Source organism: Misgurnus anguillicaudatus, chromosome 16 (assembly GCF_027580225.2).
Source record: "Misgurnus anguillicaudatus chromosome 16, ASM2758022v2, whole genome shotgun sequence".
NCBI lineage: Eukaryota > Metazoa > Chordata > Actinopteri > Cypriniformes > Cobitidae > Misgurnus > Misgurnus anguillicaudatus.
In genome coordinates, this window is record NC_073352.2 from 25,639,845 (window position 1) to 25,663,173 (window position 23,329).

The following is a 23,329-nucleotide window of genomic DNA, read 5'->3' on the forward strand; positions in this document are numbered from 1 at the left end:
ATTGCCATCACAGCATATTAGTTTGAAATAATTATAAGTGCTTGACCGTAACATTCTGCTTGGCTGGCTCAAAACAAAACACTACACTGTTTCCCCCCAAACCCAAAATAAGTGCACTAAGAAACAAAAAAAAATCTAAAAAAATTAAACATGGAAAAACTATTCCACAAATCCAGTGGTGTATTACCCTGAAAAAAATCCTAACCCAAAAGATATCCTTCACATTTGCTAATCCACGAGAATCTACAGTTCCTAAACACTCTCCAGTGAGATCCATTTCAATCTATTAAAATGCATAAGTGCATACAGATTTGTGAAACTGGTGCCTCATCTTGTGGTTGAAAATGAAGCGTCTGTTCAAGACCGATTTTCTCGAATAATGATTATCAGTGTGCACTGTGAGCATTTAAAGGCGGAGTCCGCGATGTTTGAAAGCCAATGTTGATATTTGAAATCACCCAAACAAACACGCCCCTACCCCAATAGAATCTAGACCTTCTGTTTATAGACCCGCCCCACACATACGCAACCCGGCATTTGATTTGATTTGATTGGCTATAAGTGTGTTTTGGTAGTCGGCCCGTCTCCTTTTCCAACGCGTTTTTCAAACATCGTGGACTCCGCCTTTAAATCTCATCTAATCTCAAATTTACACCTTGTATGATGGTTCAGTTAATTTTAACTCTACTTTTACTAGATAAAATGATAAACAAAGCATTTGTCTGGTGATTATACGACATTTAAAATGGAAAAAATTACTGTCTGACCCTGCCAGTTTTTTTTTTAACAAAACACCACTTGTTTGCTTCTGAATTGTCATGTTTCTGTGTGTGTGCTCAATTTGTTTGAGTGTTTATGAATGATACAATTCTCCTTTCTTCTTTTGGGTGTTTTTCGATCTCATCTGGTCCCCAGCTGTGGTGAAGATCCTCCAAGCTACTGCAGCAGAATGGTCCAGTCGGCCCCAGCATTCATGCCAGGTTTACGAAGGGTTAACACCGACATAGAGGTGTCAAACTCAAACTCCACGGGGGTTTCTTTGCCTTGGTGAAACAAAAGGAGAAGATCAGTAGGAGCACAGCATCCTTTACTATGTTTAGCATGAAGATTTCAAAGATTATATTAGAGACTATTTTCTAATAAAATCAGGGTTCCCACGCCTTAGTTAACTTAAAATTCAAGGACCTTTTTAAGGAATTTTTCAGGTCAAATACTCTCAAATTCAAGGAATAAATGTGGGGACACATTTCAAGTGAGAGCAAGGTTACATTGTGTTACCTTTTAAGATACATTGTTACAGTTCCCTTTCGAGGGAACTCGTGCTGCGTCACTACGGTGACACTTTTGGGCATCTCCAAGGGTAAGTGCGTCTGAAAGTGTATATCTAATTCAACCAATGGTGAGGCTTAACGACAAAGACAGTTGCCAAAGACGGCATTACAGGGATGCAGGAAGTATGGCAAGGCAGACGCAGCATCTCGTTCCCTTCTCAGGGAACAACAGTTACATACGTAACCCGAGACGTTTTCATTTTTCAAACACAACTATGCAAAAAATATTTTTTGTATGACATTCGCATACAGAAGATATAAGCATTTAAAGCGGACAGTTAGCACGTGTGCTCAAAAAGTCTAGAATTTTTATGATATTATCCTACATTACAAACTTTCAAGGACCTGTGGGAACCCTGTTAAATGCTGGTCGAATAATAATAATAATAAGTAATAATAATCATAATAATCATCTTGCCATTCATTTTAAGAAGAACCTTGCTTGGCTTGCTGGACCCCAAAATGAGAACTTTCTCAATCCATGAAAGAGTTGAGAAGTTACAGTCTGGGCACAGGTTGCTGAGATAAAAAAAATGTAGTCAAAACTATGATACATTTTATTTATGTTTTCAAAACAGTGTATGGACACGGGGGGAAAGTCACCTAGATGTGAGAGCCTTGTTCGCAAAAGTGAGTCTCCGGTGAATCAATTCTTTCTTCTCATTGTAGTTAAAAGTATGGCCATCATCAATGTAGAGCTCTCCTTCAGCATATTTCTAAAATAAAAAATAGGCTAGTTAGTTTGTCTGACACATTGCATTACAGTAAGCACCTCACTTGAGTAGATACGACACTGAACTGTCTCTTTACCTGAGGACTAAGTGCCACATACAAGGTGTACGGGTCATTTTCCATGCATGCAGATGATCTTCGAACCCTGTTCTTCCTAGGGATGATAGACCCACCACGCTGGAACACTGGAATCTAAATGACACACAAAAATTTCCACTTAGATTAGCCACTAACATTAGTTAAAGCATTCACTAACCAACTAAATCTCATTGCAATTTGTACATTTTACAAGGTGGCTAATTTGCATTAATTTGTATGACCACATTTGCATGTTTCTGTACGATTTGCTTTGCTCCTTTGACATTGGGGTTACAGGGTTTATACAGAAATCCTTGAGTTAAATTTACTACTTTTTACTACCTTTTTTACTACCTTCAGAATATTTTTTAAAACCATCACGACACTGAATTGCAAGTGTTAATCAGCGACCTTTCTATTATTTACACAGATTTTGACATATATAACATACAAAAAAGAATTAAAGTGAAAAAAATTCTTTTGACTGAAATATTTTTCAGGCCAAGTCATATTCCTTTACCTAACACTTTATGTAGGCGAGACCAATAGCATTTTAAGGGGAGATTTTTTTGCCATAAATTCCATATTGAAGTCTCATGTGGCATATAGCTAGCTGTAGTTTGCAGGGCATTTCAGATTAAGGCGAAACAGCTAAATAACTCACTATACTGTATAAAAAGAAAACATGAATATCACCACCTTTAATGAATCTTTTATTAATTATTTATTAATTGTAAATGTATTTATTTTAGCATTTACTAATAATTTTTTAATCAAAGTTGAAACTGTTAACATTAGTGAATGCACCATGAACCACCGTCAATTACTGTAATGACATAAACAAGAATTAATTAATGATTATATACTCTATATTTTTCATTGTTTGTTTATGTTATATAATGCATTTACTAATGTGAACAAATACAACTTTTTCATATCATATTATTCAGTACACATAAACAAATAATCCAGGGTCTGTTCTGTTCACACAACAGCTTACAGTCACAGCTCTAATACAGTAAGATTATGTGTATGAATATAAACCCTGAACGAGTAACTCGAGTCAAACTCGTGTAGAATTCGCAAAGGATGTCTGTAACCATAGTGACAGTTGTAAATTGAATGACTGTACCTTTATCAACAAATTATTATGTTACAATAGAGGCAGCGCTGATGTGCTAGTTTGTGCGCAATGTTTCTGCTGTTTACTTTCTCTTAAGACCTAAATGGTCGTGTTTATATGAGGATATTTGCAAAGACAGGATTTTTGAGGCATGTGTGTTATTTAAGGCCAATAAAGCGGCAAAAATACGTACAACACAAGCTCAATGAGAAACGAATGCGCAGCTAGCGTGCTCCTCTGACACAGAAACAGCGGACGCACTGTTGTTTGTGTTTGAATGGCTTAAAATCACTTGTTTTTAAACTGCTGTGCTTAAATATATGTACAAATGTTACGTTTTTGTGACCACAAATGCAACTGCAAGAACCGACAGGTGGATGACATCAAAGTCGCGCGAGAGCATTTCGGAAGCAGTCTCCTCTTATGATTCCTCGTCAATCGCTCTCAAGGGATTTGGATGTCATCTGCCTTTTGGTTGTTGTGGCGCCACATGAAGTTTACCCACGAGTTAAACAAACCCGTTGTACCAGCCACTGGCTATATCAGCATAGCATTAAAAAGCGTGCCGCGGATGATCAGTAACGTGAGAAATCATTTACCCCCAAAATACAGGACCCCTTACGTTAGTCATACTGTGCAAAGACACGCAATTACCTGTTTGGTTTTCTTAGCCCACGAACTGAAAGGCTTGCCAATCTTCATCATTTCGCTAAGCCTTTTACACCTTTATCGATCTTCAAAACATCGGAGCCTTCCTGCATTATAAGTTTGACCATGCTAGCTGAAATAAACTTTTACCTCAGCTTAACGTGATACAGTCAGAAAACCCGGAGTGGATCCGGTCCGTAGTGATTACAGAACGCTTACTGCGGAGAGAGGAACGTGATTTGGCTCCACTCCAGGCTTTGATCACATCCCAGAGACGAAAGATCTTTGATTATTTGCCCAGATATGCGGGTGATTTGAACTAATTTCCAGGCATCATAACATTACAAAAGGCAATCGAAAATTTACTACCTCGTCAGATGACGTTTACTACTTTTTACTACTTTTTACTGGCCTTAATTTGGCATAATTTAATTTACTACCTTTTACTACCTTTTACAACCCCGCGGAAACCCTGGGTTAGATGTGGTGTTTCATTATTGTTTTTAAAATAATCATGTGTGTTTGTACGATTCACTTCATATGAATTCATAGATTGAATCTGATTAGGTACTTACAGAACCAAGGGTAACTGGTATGTAGAGATTTTGTGCGCCGTTGTGCTTCTGGAAAGTGTGCACGTCATACCAAACCTAAAAATGAAAACAAAAGTAATTGTATATGTTATTATATAAAGGCCTGTTCAATGCATGATAACATTCAACGGTATCACAGGTTATGGGAGGGAGGCGTTTCAAATATACATTCAAATCTTACTTCTCCAGCTCCAGGCAGGTAGGCTGTGACTCCACGAGCCCCCTCCTCTGTGACTGGGTGAACCAACAAATCTCTCCCTTAAAAAAAAACAAGTTTTAAATTCCATTGCAAGGAATGGCATCTAAATTCAAATAAAACCTTGTATAAGCTCTTATCTTTTACCAAGAAGGAACTCATCATCTATTGTGAATGTAGCCGTGTCCTTGGGATAATCAACCCACAGAGGTCTAAGACCAGACAGGAAAGAGATAACATTAATGTGGAATGAAACAAATAAGTACTAAATTGTCACAATTACATAAAAGGGTGACAAAAATCACAAATTTCTTCTGATAAGCTATATTCTCACTGTTCAAGTGGACCTCACCCACCTCATAACTGGCATTCCAGTTTTGTGCGCATGGTAGAAGAGCTGGTACCAGTATGGCAGCAGGGCATACCGTTGGCGGACTGCCTCCCGTATAAGAGCCAAGTTTTCTGGGCCAAAGAGCCAAGGTTCCCTTCGTGGCGTGTCTAGATGGGCATGAGCGCGGAAGAACGGCTGATACGCACCTGTCTGGTACCAGCGAACCAGTAGTTCAGTGCTAGGATTCTTAAAAAAGCCACCAACGTCAGCTGTAATAAGACATAAACACCACGATTAATGAAACAAACAGCAATGTTCACAGTCTCTGCCACAGATGCAGTGTTTACAAATTTGGGGGAAATTATAACATTGTCTATGCATGTTAAAGGGATACTCCACTTTTTTTAATATGCTAATTTTCCAGCTCGCCTAGAGTTAAACATTTGATTTTTACCGTTTTGGAATCCATTCAGCTGATCTGCGGGTCTGGCGGTACCACTTTTAGCATAGCTTAGCATAATCCATTGAATCTGATTAGACCATTAGCATCGTGATAAAAAATAGCCAAAGAGTTTTAATATTTTTCCCATTTAAAACTTGACTCTTCTGTAGTTGCATTGTGTACTAAGAAAGACGGAAAATTAAAAGTTGCGGTTTTCTAGGCAGATAAGGCTAGAACTATATTCTCATTCTGGCGTAATAATCAAGGACTTTGCTGCTGTATTATGGCTGCAGCAGGCGTAGTAAAAATCGCAACTTTTAATTTTCCGTCGGTCTATATACACAATGTAACTACAGAAGAGTCAAGTTTTAAATAGGAAAAATATCGAAACTCTTTGGTTATTTTGAGCGCGATGCTAATGGGCCAGACAGATTCAATGGATTATGCTAAGCTATGCTAAAAGTGGTACCGCCAGACCCGGAGATTGGCTGAATGGACTCCAAAACGGTAAAAATGAGATGTTTAACTCTAGAGGAGCTGAAAATGAGCATATTTTCAAAAAAAAAGTGGAGTGTCCCTTTAAAATATACTATTAGAAACATAACAAAAATGGCAAACACACACGTTTTAAAACGAATAACTAAAACAACCGACCTCCACTAAAAGAGATGCCAACAAGTCCAAGACTAAGACACATAGGAATGGAAATCTTGAGATGGTCCCACTCAGCTGCATTATCACCAGTCCAGACAGCTCCTAAACAAAACACACAAACTCACACAATGAGACCATGTGTGTCTTGCAATTCAATGCCTATGTACTATAATTAAGAAGTAAGCTTATGTCATAAGCTTTTCATTTACCATATCTCTGAGAGCCAGCGAAGAAAGCTCTAGTCAGCACAAATGGCCTCTCAACTCCACCAGATCGCTGAGTCTGACCCTCGGCAGTCGCCATTTGCTGCAAAGATGCAAAGAAATTAGAGGAAACAACTAACAAGTGTAATAGAAAATGTTAAACTTTCATTAGAAGATTTACATGTTTTTGATACTCCACTATTATTCAAAGAGACCATGGCACAAGACTTTTTTAAGATGTCAAATAAATCTTTGGTGTCCCCAGAGCACATATGTGAAGTTTTAGCTCAAAATACCATATAAATAATTTATTATAGCATGTTAAAATTACCACTTTTAGGTGTGTGCAAAAATGTGCCGTTTTGGGTGTGTCCTTTTAAATGTAAATGAGCGGTTTATTGCAAATGAAACTCAATTGTGCTGTAAATTATTTTCTCTCTCTCTTTTTCTCTGCACAAAATGGCAGTGCTGTGATTGGATAGTGCAGATTAAGGGGCAGTATTATTATAATAAGAGCTCCTTATGACATCATAAGGAGAGCCAAATTTCAACTACCTATTTTTTCATGTGCTTGCAGAGAATGGTTTACCAAAGCTAAGTTACTGGGTTGATCTTTTTCACATTTTCTAGGTTGATAGAAGCACTGGGGACCCAATCATAGAACTTAAACATGGAAAAAGTCAGATTTTTATGCCATTGCCCCTTTTAACTATTAAAGGAATATTCCATTTTCCCAAAAGAAAAATCCAGATAATTTACTCACCACCATGTCATCCAAAATGTTGATGTCTTTCTTTGTTCAGTCGAGAAGAAATTATGTTTTTTGAGGAAAACATTGCAGGATTTTTCTCATTTTAATGGACTTTAATAGACACCAACAATTAACACTTAACTCAACACGTAAAAGTTTTTTTCAACGGAGTTTCAAAGGACTATAAACAATCCCAAACGAGGCATAAGGGTCTTATCTAGCAAAACGATTGTCATTTTTGACAATAAAAATAACAAATATACACTTTTAAAGCACAACTTCTCGTCTACATCCGGTCGAGCGCGACCTAACGTAAATGCGTAGTGACGTAGGGAGGTCACGTGTTACATATATAAAACGCACATTTGCGGACCATTGTAAACAATAAACTGAAACAAAGACATTAATTAGTATCAGTTGACATACAACAACGTAGGAACGGTCCTCATCCTCAACACTTGTAAACACTGGGGCGGAGTTTCGCGTTCATCCTCTGTGACCTCTTGACGTCATGACGTATTGCGTGGGGTCACGCTGACGCGTCACGACCGGATCTGGACGAGAAGTTGTGCTTTAAAAGTGTATATTTGTTATTTTTATTGTCACAAATGACAATCGTTTCGCTAGATAAGACCCTTATGCCTCGTTTGGGATTGTTTATAGTCATTTGAAACTCCGTTGAAAAAAACTGTTAAGTGTTGAGTTAAGTATTAAATGTTGGGCTCTATTAAAGTCCATTAAAATGAGAAAAATCCTGCAATTTTTTCCTCAAAAAACATAACTTCTTCTTGACTGAAAAAAGAAAGACATCAATATTTTGGATGACATGGTGGTGAATAAATTATCTGGATTTTTCTTTTAAAGGTGCAATGTGTAAGATATTTGCAGTAAAATCTCCAAAAACCACTAGGCCAGTGTTATATATTTTGTCCAGCTGATTACTATCAATATCTGTAATGTTTTCAACTACTTGTAAATCGTGAGAAAATTTCCATTCAAAACATTGACACGGGGCAGTGCAGTCTCCTGTCAATGACGTTAATATCCATGTGACCCTTTGTCACCACCTTTACTGACATAACCCACATGAGAAAACTGGTCGAGCTCGAAAAAATAAAATGGCGGCAAAGGAAGCGGCTGGAGCACAAATTTAGTGAAAATAAACGTATATTTTCACTTTTTAAGCATTTTAATTTCATTTCTAGCGAGAAATTAGTATTGTAGTTTTCAAATATGTGATTAGTTATCACAAAGGCGCTCTCTGTTCATATTTCAAACACGCTGCCTTTGAAGTGCGTCGGAAAGCCTTTCTCTGAGCGGCCTTCAGGCCTCCGAGGCCGAAGTCATGTCCTCATGAGGGAGCAAGGCCACAAGTCCTCACAGTCCTCACAGTCTTGAGGTTTCGGACGCAGCCAGTGTCGTGGACAAATGCGGAACTATGCGCTTGCTTATGGACTTATGGATATCTCTGTACCGTCTGCTGCTGGTTGTGTCAGCTCCTGTAAGCGTACGGGCCAACCAAACGACCCAAGAAGAGTTTGGAACAAAACGAGGGAGGATCAATTTGGTGTTGCATTATCTGGATAGAGAGAGCTTCACGACAACATTTAGATTCTGATCCTGCTTGTGTTTTACGCGATGGGTGAGTTGTTTTGATTCGTAACCCTTCAAAAAACGTATGCTATTATATTGATCACAACATTAGTGTAATCAGCGCGTCTTCCCGCGGACGATATGCACATCAAAAGGTATTGTACAGCAATATAAATGGTCATTTTAAGACACTTCACAATAAGATTTGTACTGTCAATACATTATGTGAAAAATCATTGTAGATTGTAAGTTGAAAACTTAATTCTGAGCTGTGTTTACCATCGAATTTGGACTAATACTGTAATATCAATATGACTAACAATTTCGTTTTGAACATCACATATAAACTTACATAATGAAATAAACGATGTCATCAAACGCAACATTTATAAGACTTGATTACCTTATCCATCAACGTGATTTCTCGTTCTCGTCTGATATGGCTAAAGTTAAAGACTACAAATCCCATAATTCCACGCTGCTTCAGAGCGTCAGTAAACAACATCATTGTTTTTGTTTGATCTGGCGCCATCTTTCGGCGCATTTTACAAATTGTATCTTTAAGAAAATGGAATATTCCTTTAACAGTAAACATTGGATATCTTCATTGATATCTTCCTGGATATCAGGAAGCATTGCTCACCACATATAATCCATACAAATTGTGTATGTCTCGGTGTTCCCAAGATCCATGGAGAGCATCTTTGTGCATGGTGACCTCTGGGCCATTGAACACCGAAGGCTCATTCATGTCATTCCAAGTATAGAGGTTCTCCATTGAGCCCTAAAACAAAACATATAAACATAGATTACAGATTAGTGTTCTGCAGTTTAATGTACAGACAATATACATGTGCACCATAGCATTACTGGATCTGTGTTTCATTGACATTGATGAGGAGTCTGATATAGTTTGTGGCATAACCGCTTCTTGACTCCTCCTGTACCCGAAACATCTGTTTGTGCTTTTGCTGCGGTAAGATGCTTCGTAATTATTTTGCAAACTGTTTTTTTTTTCAAATGTTTTCACTTCTGGAACGTGTAGAAGGGAAATAACGATCACCACATCCTGTCAAGGTGAGATGAAAGGACTTCTAGATGTCTAGCGTCTGCTAGATTTGCTTAAACAGATCTAGACTAAACCACTACACTGACATTATTAAGGTTTTTTTATAATTTAAGGAAAATAATTAAATGTAAGATTCCTACTAGTAATTAAATGTAACATTCCTACTAGTCAAGAGTATTTAAGATTGACTATAATTTCAGTGCTCTTTAAAAATGATGGGAACAGAGCTCCTACCTCATACTGATCATAGGAAAACATGCTGGCCCACCAGGCTCGCATCTCCGGATTTGTGAAATCTGGGTAACCAGAGTTTCCTGTGGGATGGACAAAACAAGTCATGAAAAACGCATGTATACAGTAAACTTACGTAACATTAAGCTAATTATCACAAACACTGCTGTATTATAAATCAAATTTTAACATTTAAAATCCCATTTCTCACCTGGCCAGCACCAGCCTTCGTAATTCCTACCATCTTTGCTTTTAGTATAAAAGTCTTTAGAAGTAATCTCATTGTGGATCTTGTAGCCACTATCGACTTTGATGTGAGGATCTACTATAGTCACCATCTATAAACAAAATGTTGGTATGTTTTGTTTGAACAGAAAAATCTGTTTTAATGAATGAATGATACATATATGGATAAATATGTCCAGCTAAAGGCAATCTTTTGTGATTTATCATTTTCTACATAAAAATCATCCTACATAATGCAAACAACATTCTGTAAAAATATAACCTTGATATCTTTAATATTGAGTGAGTAAGGTCATTTCAAAGATATCAAACTTTGATACTCCTAATCTCAAAATTAGATTGAGACTTTAGCCTGTGTCACAAATCTAAAACCAAATATTTTACAAACAAAAGTGATTAACCTTCCGTTTTTTGGACAAGAGACCCTGCAGCATGTCTTTAGGCTCAGAGAACTTGTGGGGGTCCCAGGTAAAGTAACGCTTGCCATCGGTATGCTCAATGTCAAGCCATATGAAGTCGTAAGGGATGTCATGTTTGTCAAAACCCTGGTCCACTGACTGCACATCCTCCTGGTCATTATAATTCCAGCGGCATTGGTGATAGGCCAGACTGGCGAGGGGAGGGAACGACTGGGTGCCTACAGTGTGAAAAACAAAATATTCCTTGTCATTTTTTATGAACCATAAGACTGTTGTTATACAAAAATATAGACCTGAAAATGTTTTAATGAATGTTTTTGTACAGTCACCTGTGAGAGAGGCATATTGTGTGAAGACATCTGCAGGTTTTGGTCCAAGCATGATGAAGACGTCGATAATGCCACTCTCAGAGATCCAGCGAAGGTCAGTCTGTGGCGTCTCGCTGGAGCCTTGGACAAAGTCTAGCATCTTACCAAAAACCGTCTGTAAGAAAAAGAGAAAATGAGCATAAGTTTGGAGCAAAAGAGGCTGGATTAATACTGAATTTTTAATTCTGTGATGAACTTCTACAACAAAAAACTTTATACATAATGTAACATAACTACATATATAATTAACATAAAGTACTTATATGAGACATATTAAAGACCCTAATGACTTACCTTTCCGGCTGTATTGGAGCTAATGTCTACCCAGGTCTCAGCTGCATTAAGCCAGAAAATGCCCAAAGTTCTCTGTGTATTATGGGCCAGCATGACAGGCACTGATCCATATAAAGCCATAGGGTTATAGAGCTCATACTGAAACACATCTAGGTTATACAGCCTATATGGGTCCCCTCCACTAGAAAGAAAGAAAACGAGAGTTACGTATGTAACTACGGTTCTATGAATCCCGGATGACCGCCAGAGGCGGTGCTTAAGCACTGAATGATCCATCTCGCGCATGCGCAGGTCGAGTGTTTATACCAACAAAGTCACCCGTGACCCCTGATGCCTACGGAGAGTCTATAACTTCCGGTGACATCAGAGGATCTGTTCCTACAGAATCTTCTCGCGAGTACACGGGAATTCTGAGTGACAGAACGCTCTGGCGGTCATCCGGGATTCATAGAACCGTAGTTACATACGTAACTCTCGTTCTATTTCATCCCTACTGACCGCCAGAGGCGGTGCTTAAGCACTGGATGACACATACCAGAAAAGTCACGAGGAATTTAGCACGTACCTTATTGAGAGGACAGCGCAGAGTCTGGCAACAGGACCACCTCCAGTGGATGGGGGGTGGCGACATTCACCCGGTAGAACCTGGAGAAGGTACTCGGGGATGCCCATGATGCCGCCTCACAGATGCGCTCCAGGGGCACGCCGCGCAGGGCCGCCCATGAAGTTGAGACTGCCCTGGTAGAGTGGCACCTCACCCCGGATGGCAGGGGGTGACCACCTCGTTTATATGCCTGGGTGATTACATCCACCACCCAATGAGACAACCGCTGTTTGGAGAGAGCACAGCCCCTCCTAGGACCACCATAGCAGAGGAAGAGCTGGTCTGACTGCCTTATACTTGCAGTCGCGACAACGTAGGCTCTGAGAGCCCGTACGGGACACAGCAGCTGTAATCTGTCCTCCCCTTCTGGGGGAGTAAATTGTGCCAGGTGGATAGGCTGGTTAAGGTTGGTTGATGACAAAACCTTCGGAAGAAAAGCTGAATTCGGCCACAGGGTAACCCCCGAGCCATCGGAGTTCCACCTCAAACATGAGTCACTCACAGAGAGCGCATGAAGTTCCCCAACACGTTTCGCTGACGTGATAGCAAGGAGAAAGGCAGTCTTAATAGAGACCCACTTCAGCTCTGCCTGAGCCAGGGGTTCAAAGGGAGGTGAACATAGGGAATCGAGCACCAGGTGTAGATCCCAGGCTGGAGCGCGTTGTGCTCGTGGGGGGCGTAACCGCCATGCACCCTTCAGAAAAAGGGACACCAATCTGTGACACCCCACCGTGTCGTTGTCCACCCGAGCATGTCGAGAGGAAATGGCTGCCACATATACCCTCAAGGTAGCCGGGGACCGGCCGCTATCCAAGAGTGACTGGAGAAACTCTAGAATCTTTGGAACTGAACAGCGCACAGGGTCCACATTCCTGTCTGAGCACCATGTAGTAAACAGCCGCCACCTGTTCTCATACTGCGCCCGGGTAGAAGGCGCCCTTGCATTCAATATGGTATTGCAGACGCCATCTGAACACTCAGTCAGCAGCGGGTCGGGCCCTGCAGCGACCAGACCCACAGCTGCAGGCGGTGAGGATCGGGATGCCAGATTTGGCCCCGTAACTGAGACAGGAGATCCCTCCTGTCTGGGAGGCGCCACGGTGAACCGTTGCAGAGACTGTACAACAGTGGAAACCATGTTCTTCCCGGCCAGAAGGGGGCTACCAACAGTAGCCTGTGACCGTGTTGGAGGACTCTCTGCAGTGTTGGAAGAATCAGAGGGATTGGTGGAAAAGCATAGAGGAGAACCTCTGGCCAATCGTGTGCAAGAGCATCCTGGCCCAGAGGGCTGCTCTTCTCCGTCCAGGAGAACCAAAGGGGGCAATGGGTCGATTCCTCTGAGGCAAAGAGATCCACCCCTGCCCTGCCGAAGATGTCCCAGATGCTGAGGACCACATCCGGATGAAGCCGCCACTCCCCCGGCGGAGGCTTGCAACGGGAGAGTAAGTCTGCCGCCTGATTCTGCTCCCCAGGCAAATACATCGCCCTCAGGCTGGCCAGGTGTGGCCCTGCCCACAGCAGGAGATCCTGGGATGCCTGCAGCAGTGGTGCAGACTTGGTGCCTCCTTGGTGGTTTATGTGAGACACAGTCGAGACATTGTCTGATCGCACAAGCACATGCCGGCCTCCCAGGAAGGGAAGGAAAACCTGCAATGCCTTGTGCACAGCCCGCAGTTCCAGGACATTGATGTGCTGTGAGCGCTCCTGCACAGACCACAGCCCCTGAGCTGTTCGATTCTGCCACACAGCACCCCATCCCGAGAGGGAAGCATCTGTTGTGAGGATTTCCCGACGAGATGCGATGGAACCCAAGGGCATGCCCTGCAGGAGAAATGACCTTACTCTCCATGGGGCCAGAGCAAGAAGGCAACGACGTGACACCTTGAGTTTCCTGTGCCGGTGCCACTTGACATCTAGGTGAAAGCCGTGCAACCACCTCTGGAGGGGACGCAGCGACAGCAGTCCTAGAGGAATCACGGTAGCGGCAGCTGTCCACATAGCATCACTGCCTGCCCCCCCGAAACAGGAGGAGGCGGCGGAGGATGTCGTCCACCCGCTGTGGTGATGGGCGAGCCTTCATGGTGATTGCATCGAGAGTCATCCCGAGAAAAAGCGTGCCCTGCGATGGAACCAGGCAACTCTTTGTAAAATTCACCCGGAGGCCCAGGCGGGCCACATGAGAGAGAAGACACGACGTGTCCAGTGCCACCTGAAACTGGGATGGCGCACAGATGAGCCAGTCGTCCAGATATGGGAGAATCTTCATGCCCCGCGACTGCAAGTGCGAGAGGGCTGCCCTCACACACCTGGTGAACACCCGAGGGGAAAGGGAGAGACCGAATGGGAGCACTCGAAACTGGAAATGACGCCCTTGAAAGGCAAACCGCAGAAACTGCCGATGGTGTGGAGCTATAGGGATGTGGAAGTAGGCATCCTTCAGGTCTACTGACGTAAACCACTCTCCTTTGGCAATTGTACGTAGAACCTCTGCAGTGGTCAGCATGTGGAACCTCAGAACCTTCAGGAACCTGTTGAGACCCCTTAGGTCGAGGATAGGACGGAGTCCGCCATCTTTCTTTGCTACCAGAAAGTAAGTTGAGTAGAACCCCCCGGGGTGCAATAGGGGATCTACTGGCTCGATGGCGCCCTTGTCCAGGAGGGCGGACAACTCCTGGGTGAGGGCTTGGGCTTTTGCCGGGTCGCTTATGATGGTCATCTTGACCCGGCCATGGGCTGGGGGCCGGCGTCGGAACTGAAGTTTGTACCCGTGGGTTAAGGTTGAGAGCACCCATGGGTCCCTGATGGAAGCAGCCCAATAGCTGAGCTGCTGCTGGGAAAAACAGCCGACGGCCGACCCCCGGGCTTCAGCGCCGGGGTCCCCGGCCTCTAAAGGTTCCAGAGGCACGACGGGTTGGAAAGGACTGCGGTTGTCCTGAGGGCAGCCGGTCAGGCACCCGAAAGGTCGGTGCCTGCTGCTGAGCAGGCTGTGGACGTGGGCGCAGAGACCTTAGGTAGCCCCTAGGGTGAGCCTGTGGACGAGAGCTGCGCTGTGGGGCAGCTGGAGGACCTCTAGGCCTGCTAGGAGGCGGAACGCTTCTTTGAAGCCCGGACAGCTGCTGTCGAGTCCGTCCGGCTTGGACCGTGCGCTCAAGCGCTTCCAGAGCTGCGGAACCAAACAGCTCCCCTGGTTCCACCGGAACACTGCGGAGGGTTCTCCTACAGGCCTCAGTGAGAGGAGATTGTGCCAACCATACCTGGCGGCGAGCCTGCACAAGAGTAGACATCAACCGCCCCAATTCCCTAGACATCAATGCGAATGCCTGTAGTGAAGCATCGCTAAAATTGTGGACGGAGGCATCCAACTCAGTCTCCTGCAGGGAAGTTGACAAAGCGAGCATCAGGTGGGACATGGAGTTACCGATGCGTCCCATGCGGGCCGCTGCATCATAGGCCTTACAGAGCAGGTCATCTGTAACCCGGCACTGGGGACGAGGGCACCTAGCATCCGGCCTCAAAGCCTCATCAGGTGAGATGATAAGAGCCGCTATTGTCGGCTCAACTGCTGGCATGCGGTCCAATCCGAACTTCTGGGCGTCCTGCATGGCTGCCAGGGTCCGGCCATCGGACGTTGCATGAGAGAGGGCCCTAGAATCCCTCCAACATGCCTGCAACTCCCTCAAATACTCCTCCGATGGGGGCGCAGTAAAGCTGACGGAGGCTGGGACACGCCTGAAAAAAGCACTGGCCGGAGCCGGCTGAGTTTGCGGGACGTCCAACTGGAGACGAGCAAGAGCCATACGAATGATGGCTCCCATAGAGCAGTCCTCAACACCACCAGTAGAGCTATGGGTTGAAGAACGGGAGCAGGCCCCAGAAGGTTGGGAGGCTTCCATCTGTGGAAGTACCTCTGGCTCATATTCATTAAACTGGCCAGCTGACGCTGCCATGGAAAGCACATCGTCCTCCGACTCCAAGGAGGCTGCAGAGGGGACAAAATCATCTGGCGGCTCTGCTCCAGTACCGGACTGGAAAGCCAGGAAGAGGGACTTCATAGTATTGAGCTCCGCTGTTAGTTGGTCCACTTTAGAGGCAAGCCGGGGTCCCTTAGCCTTTTTTGCAGGAGTGGGGCCTGCAGCCTCAGCAGCCCGACGTTTAGACTGCCCAGACTGATCTGGAACCAGTCGCTGGGCTGGGGTCAAATGTCCAATCGACAAAGTAGAGCCCAACAGTTGCTCCACCTCAGCCAGTCTAGCTGCCCTCACTGCCCGAGGCATGATACCGCAGTTCATGCAGGGGTCGTCAGAAAGACCCTCCTTTAAATGTTCGAAGCCAAGACATGAGGGACATAAATCATGGCCATCCTCAAGCTGCAGAGGAGCCATACAGGCCGAGCAGGAGTGGTTGCCAACCATGCTGGCAACTGAGAAAAAAGGTAGCCTCGGCGGAAACGCTGCCACCAATTAGTCACAGGGGCACACCTATGCTGGGAGCGGGAGCGAAAACACTACCTTCACCAGCTAAGGGTAAACTATCCCAACGAAAAAATAGACACAGAATGCAGTACAGATGCCGGGAGAGGGAGCGAAAGCACAACCTTCACCAACAAATGTAGCAAAAAAGAAAAAAGATTAGCTTCAGCGGGAACACTGCCACCAATCTAGTCACTGAGGTACAAATATGCTGGTAACGGGAGCGAAAGCACTGCCTTCACCAGCTTAGGGTAACGAAAAAAATAAGACACTAAACGCAGTACCGGTGCCGGGAGCGAAAGCACAACCGTCACCGCAAACGTTGTGAAGCCAGTTAAGGGTAAGCGCTATTAACAAAAACCGGCACAACCGAGTTGGCACGAATACACAAAGCGCCGTTAAGCGCCGAAACGATTAACAAAAAACTGGCACAACCGAGTTGTTGCAAAATACACAAAGCGCAGTTAAGCGCCGAACGATTAACAAAAAGCTGGCACAACCGAGTTGGCACGAATACACAAGCGCAGTTAAGCGCCGAACGTTTAACAAAAACCGACACAACCGAGTTGGTACTAAATACAAAAAGCGCAGTTAAGCGCAAAAAGACGTTTAACAAAATAAACCGGCACAACCGAGTTGGCACAAAGTAACTACACGAGCGCAGTTGAACAATCAACCAAAAAACTCGTCCGTGTTACAACAATAAATCGCAGATGAATCAATAATATAAAGGTAACTGTTAACGTTAGATTACAAATGTCGGGAGAGGGAGCGAAAACACAGCCGTCACCAACAAATGCACCAAACGAGCAGTTATATAAAAAGTTTGTAACTCACCTGTCGGTAGATTTCGTTGCGGCCTTTGGAGGGCGAGCAACTCGCTGCTCCGACAATAAAATGTCACAAGGCCACCAGCAACGAATGAAACACAATATCCTGTAGTCTTTTGCTAGCGCGGAAAAAACAACCTGCGAAGCGAGAAGATGAAAAGGAACAGATCCTCTGATGTCACCGGAAGTTATAGACTCTCCGTAGGCATCAGGGGTCACGGGTGACTTTGTTGGTATAAACACTCGACCTGCGCATGCGCGAGATGGATCATTCAGTGCTTAAGCACCGCCTCTGGCGGTCAGTAGGGATGAAATAGAACAGTGTGTTAATGTTCATTTATATCACAGAAGGGGGGGGGAGTGGAGCACATAATGACATAAAACGTATACTGTAGTTTTGCTAAACAATTGTAAATATGTTTATGTCTTAATAATATGTCTACTTACTCTGTAGTTTTTAGTTTTAGGGTGTCAGCATGTTCGGGAATTCCATACACATGTTCTACACCAGGCAAGGAGAAGTCTAAACTTATGGATGTGGGGCCTAGGAAAAAAAATTAGGAAAAAAACCTGTTACCCTCTTCACGTGATGACGTTACGTGAGGTCACACGACCGGAGGAAGATAAGTTGTGGTTTAAATGTGCATATTTTTCTTGACAAAAATGACAATCGTTTCGCTAGATAAGACCCTTATGCCTTGTTTGAAATTGTTTATAGTCCTTTGAAACTGCAATTTTAAACTGCATTAAAACCGTTAAGTGTTGGGGTCCATTAAAGTCCATTCAAATGAGAAAAATCCTGGAATGTTTTCCTCAAAAAACATAATTTCTTCTCGACTGAACAAAGAAAGACATCAACATTCTGAACGACACAGTGGCGAGCAAACTATCTGGATTTTTTTAAGAAAACGGACTAATCCTTTAATGCAATTGACAACTTCGAGCATGTGCAATAGCTAAAAAGACTTCGAATAAAGGTGTTTTTTTAGTGCAATTTGAGCTTGAGAAACAAAATGTATGGTACAGTTCATGTCAGGCATACTTGCTGGTTGGAAATATGCTGTTTAATTGTAATTTTAGCACACAATTTTATAAATATTTGCCTTATCAAGTAGATAGATCTTTAGTCTTGCATGACTGACATAAGGGCGCACTATGCAAACCATGCCTGAGCAGGATTTTTAAGTGGCCTTTAATTTGCATATAAACATACCATTTGGTTTAGTATCTGTATGAGATTTAAATGTTTCCTCCCACAGACCGTCCTCCTCTTTATCACTCTCTCCCTCCTCCACCTGTTGAAAAAAGATGAGGCAAAAAATTATAAAATAATTTTAGTTCTATCCAGTTTCAGTTCCCAGACATTTGGTTCACTTGTGGTGACTAATGTCACACTTACAGTTAGTAGTTTCACACAGATGTAACTGTTACAAAACTTCTTCATACAGTTGTTAAACCAGATTGGGCACAGTAACCGGATGAGTCAAAACCTAATTGAAGACGTGGCATGACGACATTTGAGACAATAGCCTGACCACACCCACAATTGTACATAAACATACTGACCTTGTCTCCATCCTCTTGCTGTTGAGCTTCATCCACGTTGTCTTTTACTTCTGCACCATCAGGTTGTGTTTGCCTTTGATAACACACCCATATATAAAAAAATAGAAAAAAATAAATAGAAAAAAATAACACTGGTTAAACAGACTTTTATGGTTAAGTGGTTAGCATTTATTTATCTTCTGAGGGCATAATTTTTATTGTCTATCCAGTGTAAGGACCACAAAACTAAGCATATGTGGAAAAGTTTTCATCCTCTTTGGTTAATAAGCCAGTTTATTTTGCCATTTTATTCATTGTATTTCATGCATTTTGCCTAATGGCCACCAGTTAGGAGTCACTTCAATGCACAAATTCACAAAGCAGATTCACTGATGATTTCAGGTGGTCAAAGTAAAATACGCTTTGGTCCAGCACAGACAATAAAGTTAAATGCTCACGTGTCCTTGCGCAGCCGCAGGTGTTCGAATGCCAGCAGGCCACGAGAGTTAAGTGACAACAGCACTTCTGGCCCCTCCATAATGTCCAGCCTGAAGGGCCTTGCACTGACTATCAACCTCTGGCTATCTGCTCCCAGAGACAGCACGACACCGTTGTCATCCTTAGACAACAGTGAGAGACTGGCAAGGAGGAGAGAGACACAAAGAGACAAATAAAAGGACGGTGAGATGAGAAAGAGGTAACCCAGAAAAGCAGAATAAATCTTGCATGTGTTTGATTGTTTAGTTGTATCGTGTGCTCTCAGACACTCACGGCTCAGTAGGAGGCTCTGCTATGAGCACGTCTGGCACCTCATAGCGAGGCTTCAGAGGTTTCAGCTCATTTATTTTCACCCGTGTCATGTTGCCCTGCAGTCTGTAGAGCTCCAACAGCAAATGCACCTATAAAAATACCAAGACAGCAGATTGAGCCAAATCCAGGCTGTTGTCAGGAGAGGACAAGAAACATGGTCCTGGGTACTGCGACAATAATAATGCCTACTTTTTGCACCTGGTGGTGGGAGAATTTGGTCAGAGGCTCCATGAATTGATGCCATTAAAGGAGATAACAATAACTGTAATTATTAACTATAATAATGTTAATTATAATAAACATTTTACCAATTTTTCTAAAATTAAGAGTGTACCACCATCCAGTAGTAAATGCTAAAACAGTTACAATATATTGATTATTGAAGTTATATCCTTATATTATCATTATAGGTTTCATTCTTGATAACAAACCGAATTAACAACTTTCTGTTTTCAAAGATCATGAAACAGACCTTGTTGTTTTCATTGATGAGCTGAAGAGTCATTCTGGAGTCACTGAGCTCCAAAGTGTCCAAAAGGGCCCGGTATGGAGACTGGCCTGGTTTGAGCGACCGCTGACGTCTAGAGACATACAAATCTTTTATTTTCTGAAGCCCTTGCAGAAGCGACAAGTATTTTCTAGACTGATTAAAGGAAAACACCACCGTTTTTTAATATTTTACTACGTTCTTACCTCAACTTAGACGAATTAATACATACCTATCTTTATTTAATGCGTAGCCTGGGTGCCAGCCCATCTTAGCCACCCCCACAAGATTTTGTAAACGGGAAGATGGGTTTCTCCGTTGAGGAGCTACTATTTTAGGACAAATGCTGGTCGAACCAATCCAATTGTCAGGGCGGGCTTTATACGATGATGGACAGATAATCAACAGTAACGTAATGAACCACGTCACCAAAGAGCGCGTGTGTTGAATGGCTGCCGCTGTAGAGTTCAGATGTGTGGATTCTGACATTGAGTCTGTTCTAAAATATATCGACAGAGCATTGATTTTAAAAGAGGAACAGAGAAACGCGAGCAGGGCATTTGTTGATGTCCTATTCGGCAAAAGTTGGTCGCAACTGAAAAGGCTAACGTTATCACGGCGATGCAACTCAGCGTGCACGACGAGATGGATATAATTAGCGGTCGTTGCCAGCTTCTTTTCGGAAGCCCGGAATCGTGGTTTCTGAATAAGGTGGAGGGACATGCTAGGCTCCAATATTTTCAAGCAAACGTAATGGGTATCGTCGTGGATGAAGTTCACCTAACGTACAAATGGTAAGAGATAGTCTTACTCTATGACTTAGTAAATACTTCATGTTGTGATATAAACGAAATGTTGTAAACATAATAGGTGTTGATGTACATTCGCTAACTCAGTATAATCACAATGTTATTGTTAGTGTCATAGCGAAATAACTAGCAGTTCGGTCAGGCTGCAAAGACGTAATTTCAACATACGTTACACACTCGGTTGCTCTGATTGGTCGTAGGTCTATCCAATTGAGTGCAGAGGCATTTTTCGTTTGAGACACGCCTCATAATTATAGCTCAATGGAGCGGTATCAGACTCAAATTCTGACTAGAATTGAGTATGGCAACGTCAGGCTATTTAATGCGTGCACTTAATCTTTGTACAGCGCATCCTGAATGTGTTAGCATTTAGCCTAGCCCCATTCATTCCTTAGGATCCAAACAGTGATGAATTTAGAAGCCATCAAACACTTCCATGTTTTCTCTACTTAAAGACTGTTACAAGAGTAGTTACACTAGTGAGTATGGTGGCACAAAACAAAACGTGGCAATTTTTTAAGCGTATAAAAAAAATGTATGGCGGAATAGCACTTAGTTTGCAGCACTTCCACCTGTGCCGCCATAATATTTACGGAAGTTTGAGCGAGAGGGGAAGTAGTCAGGAGTGATGGTGTTACTGCGCGCCGAGGTCAAAGTGCTGCAAATTAAGTGTTCTTCCACCATACAATTTGTTCTCATTTCTATCTGCTTAAAAATCACCACGTTTTATTTTGTGCCACCATACTTACTTGTGTAACTACTCATGTAACAGTCTTTAAATAGAGAAAACATGGACGTGTTTGGTGGCTTCTAAATTCATACCTGTTTGGATCCTAAGGAATGAATGGGGCTAGGCTAAATGCTTACACATTCACGACACGCTGTACAAAGATTAAGTGCACGCATTGAATAAAGATAGGTATGTATTTATTCGTCTAAGTTGAAGTAAGAACATAGTAAAATATTGAAAAACGGGTGGTGTTCTCCTTTAAAATTAAATCAGTACAAAATACAGTTTGTCATATAATGATGGCCTGTGTTGCTCAATTAAACATGATCAAACCTGTTATACTTGAATAACAAATGTTTAAAAAAAAGTGCTCAAGTAACAAATATTGGTTTAGTTGTTTGGTAAAATCATACTTGTCTATCCCTTGGTATTCGTGTCTGAATAATAACGTTAATAGTTATTATCTGTGATAAATGACAATGTACAAATTGACCATATATCTAACATACTTGCAGAAGGCACTCTGATCACAGGTTTTAAAGTTTCCCCGGTCCACAGCAAAGGCGCTGCTAAAAAGCAGAGACACGCAGACCACAGACAGCAGCCCCATCCTGAAAAAAAAAACAAGAGGGGAAAGTTGAAATGACATACCTCATTTAAATTACTACTATGGATCATTAAAGAGTAATGAATGAGCATGGAGGCGTTTGAAAAAAGACTCAAGAAAGAGGTGAAACAATGCCATTGTCAGAGCTACATGTACTTCCTCATATAGCCCGCACACGACACAATCTGGACTCATCACTCTTTCATAAAAGAGAAATTAAGGAAATTAAGCCAAGATGTTGTTTCACTTAAGACTATTTTATTAGTATGTTTGTAATATGCATAAAAATCACATCACTTGAAATTCATGCGCTAACCCTAAACGTTATTTACGATATTTGTTAATCGCTAATCCCTAAAGACAAAGTACTTTTCCTTAATGCGGTCACTCGTTAAGATGTTCAAATTATCGACCGTTAAAAACTCCTACTTGCTAGAAATTAAGAGTAACACTGCAAACTCTAGATTTGATCATAAATATTACATTTAGGATATCTTTAGATATACCATGTGAATAGATCGTTTAAATCTACAAACAGATTATCAACGCATAATGAAATGCAAATGACGTTTATACAATATATATATTATTTTGGACTTAACTACATGCTCAATTAGGTTATATAAAGACACAATAGTCCTAGTTTTAGCATGACTCGTCATCATGCCAGACACGTATGCATCTCCTTTTCATTCACCACCTGCAGATATTTACAACCCAGCTATTACACGAACCGGTCAATATTTTGACTAAAATTATGGCACATAAAACTAAAAAAAGATAAGATAAAGGCCTGAAATGACAGCTAAAATTCTTTGTTTTACCTTTCAATGGAGATAACCGCCATCTTGGACGCAGCGTTAAGCCCTGCCTCCCGGAGGTTGGTTAGTTAGTGTGTTTGCTGAATTACCATTGGGTAACAACGAGTCCCTATGGACCCCCCTTTCCATAGCAACGAATCCAAATCTTACATGTATACTTGTTTGCCCATGTTTGTGTGATGAAAGGGCATTATGTATTACACATAGAGGCATTATACGATGCAAATATGTTTTTATTGTATTCTGTATTTTAGGTGCTACGGCCATGTACAATCAACAAGGCTTATCCATTTAGGAGTTTTAGATTATATTTAA

At 42.3% G+C, this 23,329-nt stretch overlaps 2 protein-coding genes across 3 annotated transcripts; both read right to left on the reverse strand.

The window, feature by feature from the left end:
* Nucleotides 1–603: 603 nt before the first annotated feature.
* Nucleotides 604–23,165, reverse strand: ganabb (glucosidase II alpha subunit b). Its single transcript, XM_055177969.2, has 24 exons — nucleotides 23,018–23,165; nucleotides 22,096–22,197; nucleotides 20,033–20,141; nucleotides 19,522–19,649; nucleotides 19,209–19,388; nucleotides 18,772–18,844; nucleotides 18,419–18,500; nucleotides 17,653–17,749; nucleotides 11,303–11,483; nucleotides 10,970–11,123; nucleotides 10,623–10,858; nucleotides 10,187–10,313; nucleotides 9,979–10,058; nucleotides 9,319–9,459; nucleotides 6,338–6,434; nucleotides 6,129–6,230; nucleotides 5,058–5,301; nucleotides 4,849–4,913; nucleotides 4,687–4,763; nucleotides 4,488–4,562; nucleotides 2,142–2,255; nucleotides 1,935–2,047; nucleotides 1,750–1,850; nucleotides 604–1,043 (listed from the first exon to the last, which is right to left on the reverse strand). Exons 1-24 carry the CDS (start codon nucleotides 23,038–23,040, stop codon nucleotides 937–939), a joined length of 2,808 nt encoding a protein of 935 aa, XP_055033944.2. The 5' UTR covers nucleotides 23,041–23,165; the 3' UTR covers nucleotides 604–936.
* Nucleotides 14,276–17,521, reverse strand: LOC141350060 (uncharacterized). 2 transcript variants are annotated; one of them, XR_012357999.1, is made up of 2 exons: nucleotides 14,513–17,521; nucleotides 14,276–14,416 (listed from the first exon to the last, which is right to left on the reverse strand). XR_012357999.1 is itself a non-coding variant. In XM_073854388.1 (2 exons), the coding sequence occupies exon 2, from the start codon at nucleotides 16,316–16,318 to the stop codon at nucleotides 14,771–14,773; it is 1,548 nt and encodes a 515-aa protein (XP_073710489.1). In that variant the 5' UTR covers nucleotides 16,319–16,500; nucleotides 17,213–17,521; the 3' UTR covers nucleotides 14,288–14,770. The 2 variants fall into 2 exon arrangements, 1 of the variants encoding a protein (XP_073710489.1); XM_073854388.1 differs by having other exon boundaries at nucleotides 14,288–16,500; nucleotides 17,213–17,521.
* Nucleotides 23,166–23,329: the final 164 nt, after the last annotated feature.

Coding starts and splice junctions, on each gene's coding strand:
- LOC141350060 (XM_073854388.1), bottom strand. CDS start 16,318: ATGGTTGGCAACCACTCCTGCTCGGCCTGTATGGCTCCTCTGCAGCTT.
- ganabb (XM_055177969.2), bottom strand. CDS start 23,040: ATGGCGGTTATCTCCATTGAAAG. Junction 22,198..23,017: donor GCGGTTATCTCCATTGAAAG/GTAAAACAAAGA, acceptor TTTTTTTTTCAG/GATGGGGCTGCTGTCTGTGG. Junction 9,460..9,978: donor TTTCCTATGATCAGTATGAG/GTAGGAGCTCTG, acceptor GTTTTGTTTTAG/GGCTCAATGGAGAACCTCTA.